General features: G+C 46.4%; 1 protein-coding gene across 2 annotated transcripts in view; it reads right to left on the bottom strand.

Annotated features, from left to right (window-relative positions):
• Positions 1-2,372: 2,372 nt before the first annotated feature.
• The window catches only part of LOC137351792 (poly(U)-binding-splicing factor PUF60-like), a 78,254-nt gene continuing 64,277 nt past the window's right edge, over positions 2,373-16,349 (bottom strand). For both annotated transcript variants that reach the window (XM_068016637.1, XM_068016628.1), the window contains 4 exons: positions 15,925-16,115; positions 13,911-14,052; positions 4,468-4,706; positions 2,373-3,384 (listed from right to left, as the gene is read on the bottom strand). In XM_068016637.1, the coding sequence (XP_067872738.1) occupies positions 3,085-3,384; positions 4,468-4,706; positions 13,911-14,052; positions 15,925-16,115 (872 nt within the window). In that variant the 3' untranslated portion in view covers positions 2,373-3,084. The remainder of the gene's footprint in view (positions 3,385-4,467; positions 4,707-13,910; positions 14,053-15,924; positions 16,116-16,349) is intronic.

The raw sequence follows: 16,349 nt of genomic DNA on the forward strand, positions 1-16,349 counted from the left end.
TTGGATAATTATCTAAAGCAAAAACATCTGCAGGACTGGGGGAAAAAGGCAGTGGTGAGACCAGATGTCCTCCTCCTGTGCTGTAACCATTCCATCAGTCTACGATAACCATTACTTGCCCTCACCCTGGCTGTTCCCTTGCTACAGTCCTCATCTCCAGTCCCATAAATACAAGGACTTAATGTTTATAGCACACAGTTGGCTTAGCCATTTTTCACCAGATTTGGATGGACCATATCAAGCACTCAGTTCTTGCTCTCCTCTGCTGAAATTGCTCACGGTTACACAATTGTCCTGGAATGCAAAGCTAATCCTCTCACCCCAATTCTCTGAAAGCCTTCTCCTGTCTCGTCCACCCTCACCTCCACAAATGCGAGGAGCTTATGGACTTGTCAGTAAGGGTGAGAACATCCACTCAGTTGCCTGTTGCTTTCCTCCTTGCCCATGAAGCCAAAATAACTTCCCTCGTCACCATCCATCCTTGCACTCAATTTCTCAACTTTTATGGTTGGCCTGAACTCATCTTTCTCTCCTGTCTCCCCTATTTGCCCTCTCCGAGCTCACCATGTCCATGAGACGCACCTCCTGCTCCTTCAATCCTATTCCCAAACTGACCATCTAATCTCTCTGCCCGGTCCCCATGTTAGCTGATATTGTTAATAGTTTCCTCCCATTAGGTACTGTGCCCCTCTTCTTCAAGTCTGCCAACATCACCCCTCTCCTCAAAACATCTACCCTTGTCCATGCAAGCTAGTGCCCCACCTCCAACCTCCTTTTCCTCTAACGTCCTTGAAAACGTTGGCGCCTCCCACATCAGTGTCCTTCTTTTCCAGAACTCTGTTTGAATCCTTCTTTATGTTTCCACCCCTCCCACAGTATCAAAACAGCGAGACTGTGACCATGGTAAACTAACTTTCCTCATCCTTCGCAACCCACCTGCAGCCTTTGACACTATTGATCAGACCATCCTCCTCTAATGCCTCTCCTCCTTCATCCAGCTAGTTGGGTCTGCCCTTGCATTTTTCCATTCTTAGCTATACAACTCGTAATGGCCTCACTTCCCACTCCCATAGTTAGCTCTGCAGTTCCTGTTGTTCCCCCACCCCTCAGAGGAACACCTATTTAATTCCCCTCCCACTCCTGCATCTATTATGGAGGCACCTGTCTCTCACGTCTGGATCTATTGACGTCCCTCTAACCACCCTCACTTACTCTAATCTGGAGAAGGTTCCCCCTCACAGTCCTGAATCTGCAGAGGCACCTCTAGCCCCTCAATCCCACATCCAGGAAGGCCCATCCATCAGGTCTGTTTTATTTACAGCTTCAGTTAGCTGAGAGAGTGCTGCACTGTTAAAGGTGCTGGATTTTTAAGACGTTAGACCAAGGTCCTAGTGCCTCTTTGGGTGGATAGTGACTAATTCGATAGCTCTTCCAAAGAGCCAGCACAGGCATGATGGTCTAAATGGCGTATCATTCTATAATGACTCTATGTTAAAGATCCCATTCCATCTTTCAAAGTGCAGGAATCTACTCAGGATCCTGCAGTGTTCCTCCCTTAACCAAATGAGCCCATTTGTTGAACCTGCAGTTTGTGGGGCCTTGTGTACAGATCAGCTGCTAGGTTTGTCTACAAAACAAATAACTCAAAATTCTGAGGGGCTTTGGAATGTCCCGATGTATTAAAGCCACCAAGCTCCTCAGTGGTTCATAATGATTGGACATTACTTTATCACATCCTTCACCACAGATTTCAGTCAACAGTGCCAAGTCTGCACCCAGAGATTTACTGAGGCACCATTTCCATTGGCGTGTCACTGCACAGCTGATGAACTAGTCTGTCAGAAAGTTTGTATCTGAGGAGGCTCCTCTGGACACAGTTCCTGTTCAGAAGTTGTTCCCATGTTGCCCATTTTGGAGATGACCACACAAGAGGTTTGACAGCATTTTCTTCAACAGGCCAGACTATTTCTTTACCAGCATTGTTCAGACACATTCCTCAGTTGATGCACACACGGGAACACAACACATTATTTAGGGTGTTAATCAGATACTATTGGTTCAAAGAAATGATTTCAATCCAATTCAGTAACTCTTCGCCCTTTAGAATTGTAAACATTTGAGAACTATCAGGTAATATAACTTAAAATAACACCACTCCACAGTAACACAAGAGCTTATCCCCAATTGGCTGCTTGACTGTATTCCATCACCAATTTGAGGATGTCATTTTGCAGACAACCAGCTTCTGTTATTCACCACCTGTGAAATTAAGTTAATGAAACACGTGACAGACTAATAAGCTGACATCACCATTCAGCTGGTCATTTACTCAAGATTTAACACCACAGACAAGAGTTATCATAGCAACAAGATTTTTTTTTATAACTTCTTTTAATAGAAATGGAAACTGCTTAACTTTTCTACAATAGTTAACACTTTAAAAAATAAAAAAAAAAAATCGCAGAGTTTAACCATGCTGGAGAGTGGACTGAACAGCCTGGTTAGTTCCATGTCTAGAATTGGGCTAAAGAGAATCAAGTCCAAATCATGCCCCCATGGACCTGAACTGCAGCACAAACCATCAGCAGAGTTATTATCACTCAACAACCCACCTTCTCGTCGCTGCCCCCCACCTCCACCCCGCCGGCCCAAATCCATAGGTTCTATTTTAATTAGGACAATAAATCTTAAAACTCTGCTATTCCCACTGACTGGAATCAGCAGCTGAACAAGTCCACCTAACCAGTGACGTACTCAATAGGGACTAACCAGAAATAAATGTGTGGTCCAGCCTGAGAATTCATGGGTTTGAACACTGTTACTTTTGTCCACTAAGTGTTGTTACCGAATGAAGGAATTGCACACGAGAACAAGTAGAACAGCTAAGCGAAAACAGCATCTTATCACTTCATGAGTGGAAATCCACTGGATCCATCTGCGTCTACCCAAGGTTCTCAGGTCAGGACACGAGTTGAGACGTGAAATGGATCAGGACCCTGAACAGTATCTGACCCGATGACGGGATGCAAGGTCCTTTAATTGTAGTCCATGAGCAACAATCTAAAACGTAACACAGCCAGGAGTTCATGCAGACAAGTCGCTGTTATCAAACCGATCCTGATCATATATCTCCGCAATAACCTTTCGTCCTCCGAACCAGCGCCCATTAAGAGCCTGAATGGCTTTGTGCATCTCCGAAGCCAAAGAGAACTCCACAAAGATTTTGACAATCACCTCAGCGTCCTCCTCCTCTCCCTGCTTTTCCTGGTAAATGATCACACGATTCACAGCCCCAAATTTACCACATTCCTCTGTCACTTCGCCCTCCAAATCATCATCAATATCCTCTGGACCCACCATGTTCCGCAAGACCATGACTGTGGACTGAAATGAAGGGAAAAAGGTCAAGTTATTGTCCGTATGGGTATTCCTCGAACCCTACGGCACCGCTCCAGGCTACACTGCCCATTCTATACCCACATCCCAAACTTGCTCATTGGAACAGGAGGCTGCCATTAGCCCTTTGAGCCTGTTCCAACATCCAAATAGCTGACCTACACATCAACTCCATTTTCCTGCTGTTGATTCATGTCGCTCGATACCCTCACCCAACAAAATCTCAATCTTGAAAGCTCCAAATTGAACCCCAGCATCCACAGTCTCCTTTTTTGGGAAGGGGGCAGGGAAAGAGAGAACTCCATATTTCCACTACACTGAAAAAATGCTTCCTACTTTCACCCTAAATGGTCTAGCTGAAATTTCAAGGTTAGGCTCCTTTGTTGCAGATTCCCCCAGAGGAAATAGTTTTGCTCTATCAAATCCTTTTAAAATTTTAAACACCTCAATTACATTACCATTTAACATTCCATACCCAAAGAAATACAATTCTAGTTTATGCAACCTGTTCTCAGAATTTAACACTTAGTACCAGTATCACTCCAGTGAATCTGCATTGCACCCCCTCCATGGTCAATATAGACTTTGAGGTGCAGTACCCAGAAATGACTACAGTTTTTTTATTCATTCATGGGATGTGGGCGTCACAGGCCAGGCCAGAATTTATTGCCCGTCCCTAATTGCCCTTGAACTAAGTGGCTTGCTCGGCCATTTCGAGGGCATGCAAGAGTCAACCACATTGCTGTGGATCTGGTGTCACCTGTAGGCCAGACCAGGTAAGGACAGCAGATTTCCTTCCCTAAAGGACATTAGTGAAGCAGATGGGTTTTTACAACAATCGACAATGGTTTCATGGCCATCATTAGACTAGCTTTTAATTCCAGATTTACAGTTCCTCCAAATGGCTCTATAAAACTGAAGAATTTCCTCCCGTTGGCATTTCAGTCCCTTTGACAAAAAGGCCAACTCCAGCAGCCTTGATTTTTTTTTTGTATGTCCATTAGCTTTTAAGTTATCATAAGTGTACCCATACTAAGACCCCATACCTCCGAGTCGATGGCCACCTCTTACCTCCTGCTTGCGAAGCAACTTCTGCATGACCATGTGCCTAGCATTACTGCCTGAAATGCTCATGTGCTCCTGCTCGCTTAGCATTTCCAGCCGCTCAGTATCCAGCAACTTCTCCTCATCCTCCTTCTTGACTTCTGCAGCAGTGCCAACTGTAGGTGGCGTGGCCAGGACGGGATTAACCACTCCTACCTGTGGGATGGTGACTGGTAATGACACTGTTGGACGGGTTGGGGTCACACCTGGAAGAAGCAGGCAATGTCCATTACGGTTACAGCTACTGCTGTGGTGCAGATAGATTTCCTCTAGTCCACAATAAACATTATAAAAGTCAATGTGACCCTAAAGATGCACAATAATCTTCATGAATTAAGACTTCAACAACTCACTGGAATTTGGTAAATAAGGTTGGTGAACTGCAGGCACAGGTAGCCACATGGGAATATGATGTTGCGGCGATAACGGAGAACCGGCTCAAGGGCGGGCAGGACAGGGTACTAAATATTCCTGCATACAAGGTATTCAGGAATAATAGGGATGGCAGTATTAAGGATAATATTACAGTGCTGGAGAGAAAGGATGTCCTATGATGGGTTGAAGTGTGTCTATTTTAATACAAGAAGTGTCAGGAATAAGGGTGATGAACTTAGAGCATGGATCAGTACTTGGAGCTACGATGTTGTGGCCATTACGGAGACGTGGATATCACAGGGGCAGGAATGGATGTTGGATGTTCCGGGGCTTAGATGTTTCAAAAGGAATAGGGAGGGAGGTAAAAGAGGTGGGGGAGTGGCATTGTTAATCAGGGATAGTATCACAGCTGCAGAAAGGGAGGTCGTCGAGGAGGGTTTGTCTACTGAGTCATTATGGGTGGAAGTCAGAAACAGGAAAGGAGCAGTCACTTTGTTGGGAGTTTTCTATAGACCCCCCAATAGCAACAGAGACACGGAGGAACAGATTGGGAGGCAGATTTTGGAAAGGTGCAGAAGTAGCAGGGTTGTTGTCATGGGTGACTTCAACTTCCCTAATATTGATTGGAACCTCCTTAGTGCAAATAGTTTGGATGGAGCAGATTTTGTCAGGTGTGTCCGGGAAGGTTTCCTGACTCAATATGTAGATAGGCCGACTAGAGGGGAGACTATGTTGGACTTGGTGCTTGGCAACGAACCAGGCCAGGTGGCAGATCTCTCGGTGGGAGAGCATTTCGGTGATAGTGATCACAACTCCCTGACCTTTACTATAGTCATGGAGAGGGACAGGAGCAGACGGGATGGGAAAATATTTAATTGGGGGAGGGGGAATTACAATGCTATTAGGCAGGAACTGGGCAGCATAAATTGGGAACAGATGTTCTCAGGGAAATGCACGGCAGAAATGTGGAGGTTGTTTAGGGAGCACTTGCTGCGACTGCTGGATAGGTTTGTTCCGATGAGGCAGGGAAGGGATGGTAGGGTGAAGGAACCTTGGATGACAAGAGATGTGGAACAGCTAGTCAAGAGGAAGAAGGAAGCTTACTTAAGGTTGATGAAGGAAGGATCAGACAGGGCTCTAGAGGGTTACAAGGTAGCCAGAAAGGAACTGAAGAATGGACTTAGGAGAGCTAGAAGGAGACATGAAAAAGTCTTGTCGGGTAGGATTAAGCAAAATCCCAAGGCGTTCTACACTTGTGAGGAACAAGAGGATGGCCAGAGTGAGGGTAGGGCTGATCAGGGATAGTGGAGGGAACTTGTGCCTGGAGTCGGAGGAGGTAGGGGAGGTCCTAAATGAATACTTTGCTTCACTATTCACTGGTGAGAGGGACCTGGTCGTTTGTGAGGACAACGTGAAACAGGCTGATATACTCGAACAGGTTGAGGTTAAGAGGGAGGATGTGCTGGAAATTTTGAATGATATGAGGACAGATAAGTCCCCGGGGCCAGACGGGATTTTCCCAAGGATATTACGGGAAGCGAGGGAAGAGATTTCTGCGCCTTTGGCGATGATCTTTGCGTCTTCACTGTCCACTGGAGTAGTACCGGATGATTGGAGGGTGGCAAATGTTGTTCCCTTGTTCAAGAATGGGAATAGGGATAACCCTGGGAATTATAGACCAGTCAGTCTTACGTCGGTAGTGGGCAAATTATTGGAGAAGATTCTGAGAGACAGGATTTATGATTATTTGGAAAAGCATGGTTTGATTAGAGACAGTCAGCATGGCTTTGTGAGGGGCAGGTCATGCCTCACAAGCCTTATTGAATTCTTTGAAGATGTGACAAAACACATTGATGAAGGAAGAGCAGTGGATGTGGTGTATATGGATTTTAGCAAGGCGTTTGATAAGGTTCCCCATGGCATCTCCTACGAAGAAAGATTGAGGGAGCTAGGGCTTTTCTCATTGGAGCGAAGAAGGATGAGAGGTGACTTGATAGAGGGGTACAAGATGATGAAAGGCATAGATAGAGTGGATAGTCAGAGACTTTTTCCCAGGGTGGAAAGGGCTATCACCAGGGGGCATAATTTTAAGGTGATTGGAGGAAGGTTTCGGGGAGATGTCAGAGGTATGTTCTTTGCACAGAGGGTGGTGGGTGCGTGGAATGCGCTGCCAGCGGTGGTAGTAGAAGCAGATACATTAGGGGCATTTAAGCGACTCTTGGATAGGTACATGGATGATAGTAGAATGAAGGGTAGGTAGTCAGTTTGATCTTAGAGTAGGTTAAAGGTTCGGCACAACATCGTGGGCCGAAGGGCCTGAACTGTTCTATGTTTAAAGGGACCAAGGACGGCACAGTGGCTAGCACCGCAGCCTCACAGCTCCAGCGACCCGGGTTCAATTCTGGGTACTGCCTGTGTGGAGTTTGCAAGTTCTCCCTGTGTCTGCGTGGGTTTCCTCCGGGTGCTCCGGTTTCCTCCCACATGCCAAAGACTTGCAGGTTGATAGGTTAATTGGCCATTATAAATTGCCCCTAGTATAGGTAGGTGGTAGGGAAATACATGGACAGGTGGGGACGTGGTAGGAATATGGAATTAGTGTAGGGTTAGTGTAAGTGGGTGGTTGATGGTCGGCACAGACACGGTGGGCCGAAGGGCCTGTTTCAGTGCTGTATCTCTGAACTAAACTAAATCTATTTGGTTGGTTGGAGCTAAGAAACAACAGAGGTACCATTACACTACTGGGTGTATTCTACAGGTCATCAACTAGTGGGAAAGATATAAAGGAATAAATTTGCAAGGAAATTACAGAGAGATGAGCAGATTTGGTCACCATATCTAAGGAAAGATGTGCAAAGATTCACTAGATTGGTTCCTGGGATGAGAGGGGGTAATAAGGTTCACATGGTGTGCATGGATTTCCAAAAGGCATTTGATAAAAGTGCCACATAACAGGTTATTTATTTAGAGATATAGCACTGAAACAGGACCTTCGGCCCACCGAGTCTGTGCCGACCAACAACCACCCACTTATACTAACCCAACAGTAATCCCATATTCCCTACCACCTACCTATCCTAGGGCCAATTTACAATGGTGAATTTACCTATCACCTGCAAGTCTTTGGCTGTGGGAGGAAACTGGAGCACCCGGTGAAAACCCACGCAGACACAGGGAGAACTTGCAAACTCCGCACAGGCAGTACCCAGAATTGAACCCGGGTCCCTGGAGCTGTGAGGCTGCAGTGCTAACCACTGCGCCACTGTGCCGCCCAAGTTAAAGACCACGGAATAAAAGTGATAGTGGCATGGATACTAAGTTGACTGAGTGACAGTAGTGAATGGTTGTTTTTCAGACTGGAGGAAAGTAGTGGGGCGGGGGGGTCAGTATTAGGACCACTTTTTAAAAAGAATTCTTCTTTGGGATATGAGCATCCCTAATTGCCCTCGAGAAGGTGGTGGCAAGCTGCCTTCTTGAACCACTGCAGCCCATCTGCTGGAGGTACACCCACAGTGCTGTTAACGAGGGAGTTCCAGGTTTTTGTGAAGGAACAGCAATATATTTCCAAGTCATAATGATGTGTGGCTTGGAGGAGAACTTGCAGGTGGTGGTGTTCCCATGTGTCTGCTGCCCTTGTCCTTCTAGATGGCAGAAGTTTGGAAGGTGTTGTCGAAGGAGGCTTAGTGAGTTACTGTATATGGCACACACTGCTGCCATTGTGTACCAGTGGTGGAGGGAGTGAATGTTGAAGGTGATGGATGGGGTGCCTATCAAGCGGGCTGCTTTGTCCTGGATGGTGTGGAACTTCTTCAACGATGTTGGAGCTGCACCCATCCAGGCAAATCGATGGCCTTTCTTGATGTTTATTAATGACCTCAACTTGTATGTGCAGGGCACAATTTCAACATTTGCAGATGGTAAAAAACTTGGAAGCATTGTGACTGTGAGGATAGTGATCAACTTCAAGAAAGGCTTGGTGGAAAAGGTGGACATGTGGCAAATGAAATTTGATGCAGAGAAGTGATATATTTTGGAAGGCAACATAAAATAAAGGATACAATTCTAAAGAGAGTGCAGGAGCAAAGGGACTGGGGATATATGTGCACAAACTGCTGAAGGTGTCAGGGCAGATTGAGAAAGCAATTAATAAGGCATCTAGATTCTGGGCTTTATAAACAGAGGTATACAGTATAAAAGCAGGGAAGCTACGGTGAACCATTCTAAAATCCTAGCTCAGCCTCAACTGGACTATTGTGTTCATTTCTGGGCACACTTTAGCAAGGATGTGAAGGCATTGGGAGAGGTGTAGAAAAGATTTACAAGAATGTTTATGGGGATGAGAGACTTCATTTACATGGAATGATTGGAAAAGCTGGGGTTGTTCTCTTTTGAGAAGAGAACATTGAGAGATTTGATAGATGTGTTCAACATCCTGAGGGCTCAAGACAGTGTTGATAGGGAGGAACTGGTCCCACTGGCAGAAGAGTCGAAAACCAGAGGACACTGATTTAAGGTGAATGGCCAATGAACGACATTGGGAATTTTTTTTAGTTTTAAACACAGCGAGTGATTAGGTCTGGATTGCACTGCATGTGTGTGTAGTGGAAGCAGACTGAATTGTGGCTTTCAAAAGGGAATTGGATAAGCACCTGAAGAGAAAAGATTTACAGGGCTACTGGTAAAAGGCTGGGGAGCAGGACTAGCTGAATTGCTTTTGTAGAGAGCCGACATGGACAGGACTGGCCAAACGGCCGCCTTCGGTGCTGCAACCAATCTATTATTCTATTCTACAATTTGGTTCGACCTTATTCTATACTGGATAGCAGAGGTTGGAAGTCAAGAACCGTATAAAGACTTAAATCCTTTTAAAGCACTTGGGATCAATTCGATTGCAGCCCACTCACCTGTGATGGGTTCAAATACCACACAGAGGGATGGTGTTCCCCAGAGAGAGGCAGCAAGGTGCCCAAATACACTTTAGCTGAGCTCAAGGGCTCAGACTGGACTTGTTTAAGCCACTGCTGGATGACACAATGGAGAGATTGTTGAGTTGGGGTTCAGCAAGGATGGGTCCAGGAACCTCCTGCACCCCAAACGATGCTGACAGTGCACCAATTCCCTCCTGGATTTCCAGGACAGCCAGCCTGATGCTTCTAATGAATTCACCAGCAGCTATGTTATGCCCAGTGCTGGAGAACGAGATGCCCACAATCAGGAGGGGTAGCTTGTCATGTGCACACAGTTCCCAATGTAGAGTCATAGAGTTATTTATGGCACAGAAAGAGCCCATTCGGCCCATCGAGTCCATGCAGGCTTGCCATGGAGCTACTCAGTCAGTCCCACTCCCCCGCTCAATCCCCCTAGCCCTGCAAATTGATTTCCTTCAAGTGTCCATCCAATTTTCTCTTGAAGTCATTGACTGTCTCCACTTCCACCACCTTTGTGAGCAGTGACTTCCAGGTCATTATCCCCCACTGCGTAAAGACGTTCTTCCTCATAAACTAATTCAGCAGGGGGATGGGAACCTAAATTGTAGTTCCAGTGTGCAGGATGTTGAGAGTAGTGAGGTCAGGGATAAGGTTATAAGGACACAAGAGGGCACTGGCAAGCAAGAGCTTGGTTTAAAATGTGTCTACTTCAACGCCAGGAGCATCCAGAATAAGGTGGGTGAGCTTGCAGCATGGGTTGGTACCTGGGATCTCGATGTTGTGGCCATTTCAGAGACATGGGTAGAGCAGGGACAGGAATGGATGTTGCAGGTTCCGGGATTTAGATGTTTCACTAAGAACAGAGAAGATGGTAAAAGAGGGGGGGGTGTGGCATTGTTAATCAAGGAAAGTATTACAGCGGCAGAAAGGACGTTTGAGGACTCGTCTACTGAGGTAGTATGGGCCGAGGTTAGAAACAGGAGAGGAGAGGTCACCCTGTTGGGAGTTTTCTATAGACCTCCAAATAGTTCCAGAGATGTAGAGGAAAGGATAGCAAAGATGATTCTTGACAGGAGCGAGAGTAACAGGGTCGTGGTTATGGGGGACTTTAACTTTCCAAATATTGACTGGAAATACTATAGTTCGAGTACTTTAGATGGGTCTATTTTTGTCCAGTGTGTGCAGGAGGGTTTTCTGACACAGTATGTAGACAGGCCAACCAGGGGCGATGCCACATTGGATTTGGTACTGGGTAATGAACCCGGCCAGGTGTTAGATTTAGATGTAGGTGAGCACTTTGGCGATAGTGATCACAATTCGGTTAGGTTTACCTTAGCGATGGGCAGGGACAGGCATATACAGCAGGGCAAGAATTATAGCTGGGGGAAAGGAAATTATGATGCGATTAGGCAAGATTTAGGATGCGTAGGATGGGGAAGGAAACTGCAGGGGATGGGCACAATCGAAATGTGGAGCTTATTCAAGGAGCAGTAACTGCGCGTCCTGGATAAGTATGTACCTGTCAGGCAGGGAGGAAGTTGTCGAGCGAGGGAGCCGTGGTTTACTAAAGAAGTTGAAGAGCTTGTCAAGAGGAAGAAGGCGGCTTATGTTAGGATGAGACGTGAAGGCTCAGTTAGGGCGCTTGAGAGTTACAAGATAGCCAGGTAGGATCTAAAGGGAGAGATAAGAAGAGCAAGGAGAGGACACGAGAAGTCATTGGCGGATAGGATCAAAGAAAACCCTAAGGCTTTCTATAGGTATATCAGGAATAAAAGAATGACTAGAGATAGGTTAGGGCCAATCAAGGATAGTAGTGGGAAGTTGTGTGTGGAATCGGAGGAGATAGGGGAAGTGTTAAATGAATATTTTTCGTCAGTATTTACAGTGGAGAAAGAAAATGTTGTCGAGGAGAATACTGAGATACAGACGACTAGGCTAGATGGGATTGAGGTTCACAAGGAGGAGGTGTTAGCAATTTTGGAAAGTTTGAAAATAGATAAGTCCCCTGGGCCAGATGGGATTTATCCTAGGATTCTCTGGGAAGCCAGGGAGGAGATTGCAGAGCCTTTGTCCTTGATTTTTATGTCGTCATTGTCGACAGGAATAGTGCCGGAAGACTGGAGGATAGCAAATGTTGTCCCCTTGTTCAAGAAGGGGAGTAGAGACAGCCCTGGTAATTATAGACCTGTGAGCCTTACTTCGGTTGTGGGTAAAATGTTGGAAAAGGTTATAAGAGATAGGATTTATAATCATCTTGAAAAGAATAAGTTCATTAGAGATAGTCAGCACGGTTTTGTGAAGGGTAGGTCGTGCCTCACAAACCTTATTGAGTTTTTTGACAAGGTGACCAAACAGGTGGATGAGGGTAAAGCCGTGGATGTGGTGTATATGGATTTCAGTAAGGCATTTGATAAAGTTCCCCACGGTAGGCTATTGCAGAAAATACAGAAGTATGGGGTTGAAGGTGATTTAGTGCTTTGGATCAGAAATTGGCTAGCTGAAAGTAGACAGAGGGTGGTGGTTGATGGTAAATGTTCATCCTGGAGTTTAGTTACTAGTGGTGTACCGCAAGGATCTGTTTTGGGGCCACTGCTGTTTGTCATTTTTATAAATGACCTGGATGAGGGTGTAGAAGGGTGGGTTAGTAAATTTGCGGATGACACAAAGGTCGGTGGAGTTGTGGATAGTGCCGAAGGATGTTGTAGGTTACAGAGGGACATAGATAGGCTGCAGAGCTGGGCTGAGAGATGGCAAATGGAGTTTAATGCGGAAAAGTGTGAGGTGATTCACTTTGGAAGGAGTAACAGGATTGCAGAATACTGGGCTAATGGGAAGATTCTTGGTAGTGTAGATGAGCAGAGAGATCTTGGTGTCCAGGTACATAAATCCCTGAAAGTTGCCACCCAGGTTAATAGCGCTGTTAAGAAGGCATATGGTGTGTTAGCTTTTATTAGTAGGGGGATCGAGTTTAGGAGCCACGAGGTCATGCTGCAGCTGTACAGAACTCTGGTGCGGCCGCACCTGGAGTATTGCGTGCAGTTCTGGTCACCACATTATAGGAAGGATGTGGAAGCTTTGGAAAAGGTGCAGAGGAGATTTACTAGGATGTTGCCTGGTATGGAGGGAAGGTCTTACGAGGAAAGGCTGAGAGACTTGAGGTTGTTTTCGTTAGAGAGAAGGAGGAGAAGAGGTGACTTAATAGAGACATATAAGATAATCAGAGGGTTGGACAGGGTGGATAGTGAGAGCCTTTTTCCTCGGATGGTGATGGCAAACATGAGGGGACATAGCTTTAAGTTGAGGAGTGATAGATATAGGGCAGATGTCAGAGGTAGTTTCTTTACGCAGAGAGTAGTAGGGGCGTGGAACGCCCTGCCTGCAACAGTAGTAGACTCGCCAACTTTAAGGGCATTTAAGTGGTCATTGGATAGACATATGGATGAAAATGGAATAGTGTAGGTCAGATGGTTTCACAGGTTGGCGCAACATCGAGGGCTGAAGGGCCTGTACTGCGCTGTAATGTTCTATTCCCCTTGCATCTCTTGGCCAAAACCTTCCTTTGTCCCCTAGTCCTTGTACCACAAGTTAATGGGTAGTTTTTCCATGTCCAACTTGTCATAATAGCCTGTCATAATCTTGTACACTTGTATTAAATCTTCTCTCAATTCCCTTTGTCCCAAGGAGAACAATCCCAGCTTTTCCAACCGACTAAAATCCCCCATCCTGGTATCAATTCTGGTAAATCTCTTCTGCACACACTCAAGGACCCGCTATCCTCCTTCTATCCTCTTTATAAAGGAGCTTTTCATCAGAGCAGCATTCACACCCAATCCTACAACCCAGGTAACAACACCCACTCCCCACACTCCCACCGCCGTGCAGCCTCCAGCTCTCTGCCCCCACCTCACCTAGCCCTCCGCCCCCACTGCCATGCAGCCCCTAGACCTCTGCCCCACATCGCCCAGCCCTCCACCCCCACCGCCCCACCTCGCCCCTCCTACTGCATCATCCCCCACCCCAGTCATCCACTCTCGTCCCCCTGCACCACCACCCCAACCTCAGCAGTGATGTCTGCAACTCCAGTCTTCGAGAATCTCGATCCATTCTGACCTGTTATGACACCTGGGGCTTGGGCTGCCATGACGGCCTGTGGTAATGCTCCCAGCGGCTGTGCGAGGGTCAGTGCTGGAGTGACTAGACCTGGCGCCGAGAGGCCACTAACACCAAGCACTGCTGCCCCTGCCACAGCCTCCTGCAGGGAGGAAAATACACAACATTAGGAGAGAGTAAAGGGATTCATCAAACAGCTTTTAGGGCAGGTTGCTTCTTAACAGTTCAATCTCAATGCTCAAATCATGCAGACATACAAGCCTCAACGCACCAATAACACTGTAGGTTACAAACAGGTGCTGAAACCTGTGATTGGGTTGAGGCAGTAGCAGACCAAAATATCTCTGGCTGCAGATATTCAAACTAAGTGCAGTATCTCAATGTACATACAATTTTTGAAGTTTGATATTGATGGTTACCTTTTACCCCAGCGAGGTAGTGAGCAGTCTTCTCTCAAGATGGTGGGAGGAGGGCAACAGGATGACCAAGGTACTCAATGATCATTCAGGCTCAGGGGCAATGTCACTCGCATTTCACAAGTGTCTTAGTTTGAAATATTACTCTGTCCACATGAAAAAACAGACATAACAGAAATCGTACTGTCTTTCCAACTGCGTGCTGTAACTGTAGAGAGCATTTCTGAGTGGTGTAACAGGGAGGGAGGGGTGAGCACGGGTCAGTCACAAGCAGAGATGGTTCTGGACCACATGATGATTTAGAGCACAGTGTGTGAAATATGATCCATTCTATGGTAGACAATAGTGAATAAGCCCAAAGCCATTCCCAAGTCCCCTGTAAAGGAGAAGCTGAATGTCAGTACCCGTGTGGTGGTCTTTTAAGCTGACCATTTGCTGGCTTCCTTGGATGGTCACATTAGACAGACATGGCACAGGCGGGTGTTGTTAGTCTCTGTGACAGGCTGCTTCAAGTCCTGTAGCTGCAACCAAACCTTCCTTTCCGGGAATTGGACTGTGGTTGACACTGAAGTTAGTCAACCTGTCCCTTTGGTGACACAGTGATCTGCACTTACACGATAAATAGCATCTACAAAATAGAATATACGGTACAGAAATATTCAGCCCAAATGGCCCACTCCATGCCAGCCAGTGTTTATGCTCCACACACACCTCCTTCCACGCCCCTTCATCTCACCCGATCAGCATATCCTATATCTTTCTCCTTATTTTAATCCAGCTTCCTTTTCAATGCAGCTGTGCTATTCGCCTCAACCACTCACTGTGGGAGTTGGCTCCATATTCTCTGCGTAAAGAAGTTTCTCCAGAATTTCCTATTGGATTTATTAGTGATTATTTTACATTTAAGGCCCCTAAGTCTTGATCTCCCCAAGTGGAAACATCTCTACATCTACCCTATCAAACCCTTTCAGAATTTTAAAGGCCTCTATCAGATCACTCCACAGCATTCTCTCTTGGAGAGGAAATAGATCCAACCTGTTCAGTCCTGATAGTTATTACCCCTCTGTTCTGGTAACATCCTTCAACTTCTGCAGTTGTGTATAAAGGCTGCAACCTCACCATACAATCCACAAAGAGAGCATGGAATTCTCAGTAAACATTCTCTGGCAGGTTACTCTATCATTAGCGAGAGGGGGAATGGCAAAGTATCCTTGTCCAATGTTCCCACATGTGCCTTCCCAGCAGGGGCTGCTGATTTTGCTGACCCTGGCACAGATGCTTGTTCCACTGGCCTCAGCACAGACCAGGTATGGTAGTGGGGACAAAAACAAAGTGCTGGAAATACTCAGCAGGTCAGGCAGCATCTGTGGATCGAAAAACAGAGTTAACGTTTCAAGTCCTCAACCATTCCGATAAAAGGTCAGATACCTGAAATGTGAACTGTTTTTCTCTCCACACCACAGTATTTCCAGCATTTTTGGTTTGTTTCATATTTCCAGCATCCACAGCATTTTCCTTTTGTACTATGGTAGCTGGGAGCCTGCCTGCACAAGCCTCAGGGAGCTGGCTGGTATACAACTGAAACTGCTCATACCCACCTGAGCTGTGATCTTGGCTGTTGCTGCAGCTGCTGCCACTGCTGCTGCGGGGGGTAATCCACCAGGTGCTGCAGGCGTCATCAATGGCATCGGAGGGGTCACTGCCTTCCCAACACGGAGGAACTGGCCACCAAGGTCAAACAGATTCATGGACGACACTGCATCCTGCGAAGACTGGGCCTTCTCATACTCTGTAAAAAGCAACAGGTTCGGTGTTCACTCACATAGGCAGGGTCACGGGAGAAGCACTACACACGCCACCATTCATACAGGGTCACACAAGATCACACAGAGCCATACCCCACCATTCACACCAGGCCAGACCCTTTCATTCATACTGTCAACTGATACCGGGGTTTCAATGCCCAAGGTTTAATCCCTTCGTGTAGCTCCCCTGCAAACCGCACAGCCTCAAGGACGCAGCA

Source organism: Heterodontus francisci, chromosome 2 (genome assembly GCF_036365525.1).
Source record: "Heterodontus francisci isolate sHetFra1 chromosome 2, sHetFra1.hap1, whole genome shotgun sequence".
In the NCBI taxonomy this organism is placed as follows: Eukaryota; Metazoa; Chordata; class Chondrichthyes; order Heterodontiformes; family Heterodontidae; genus Heterodontus; species Heterodontus francisci.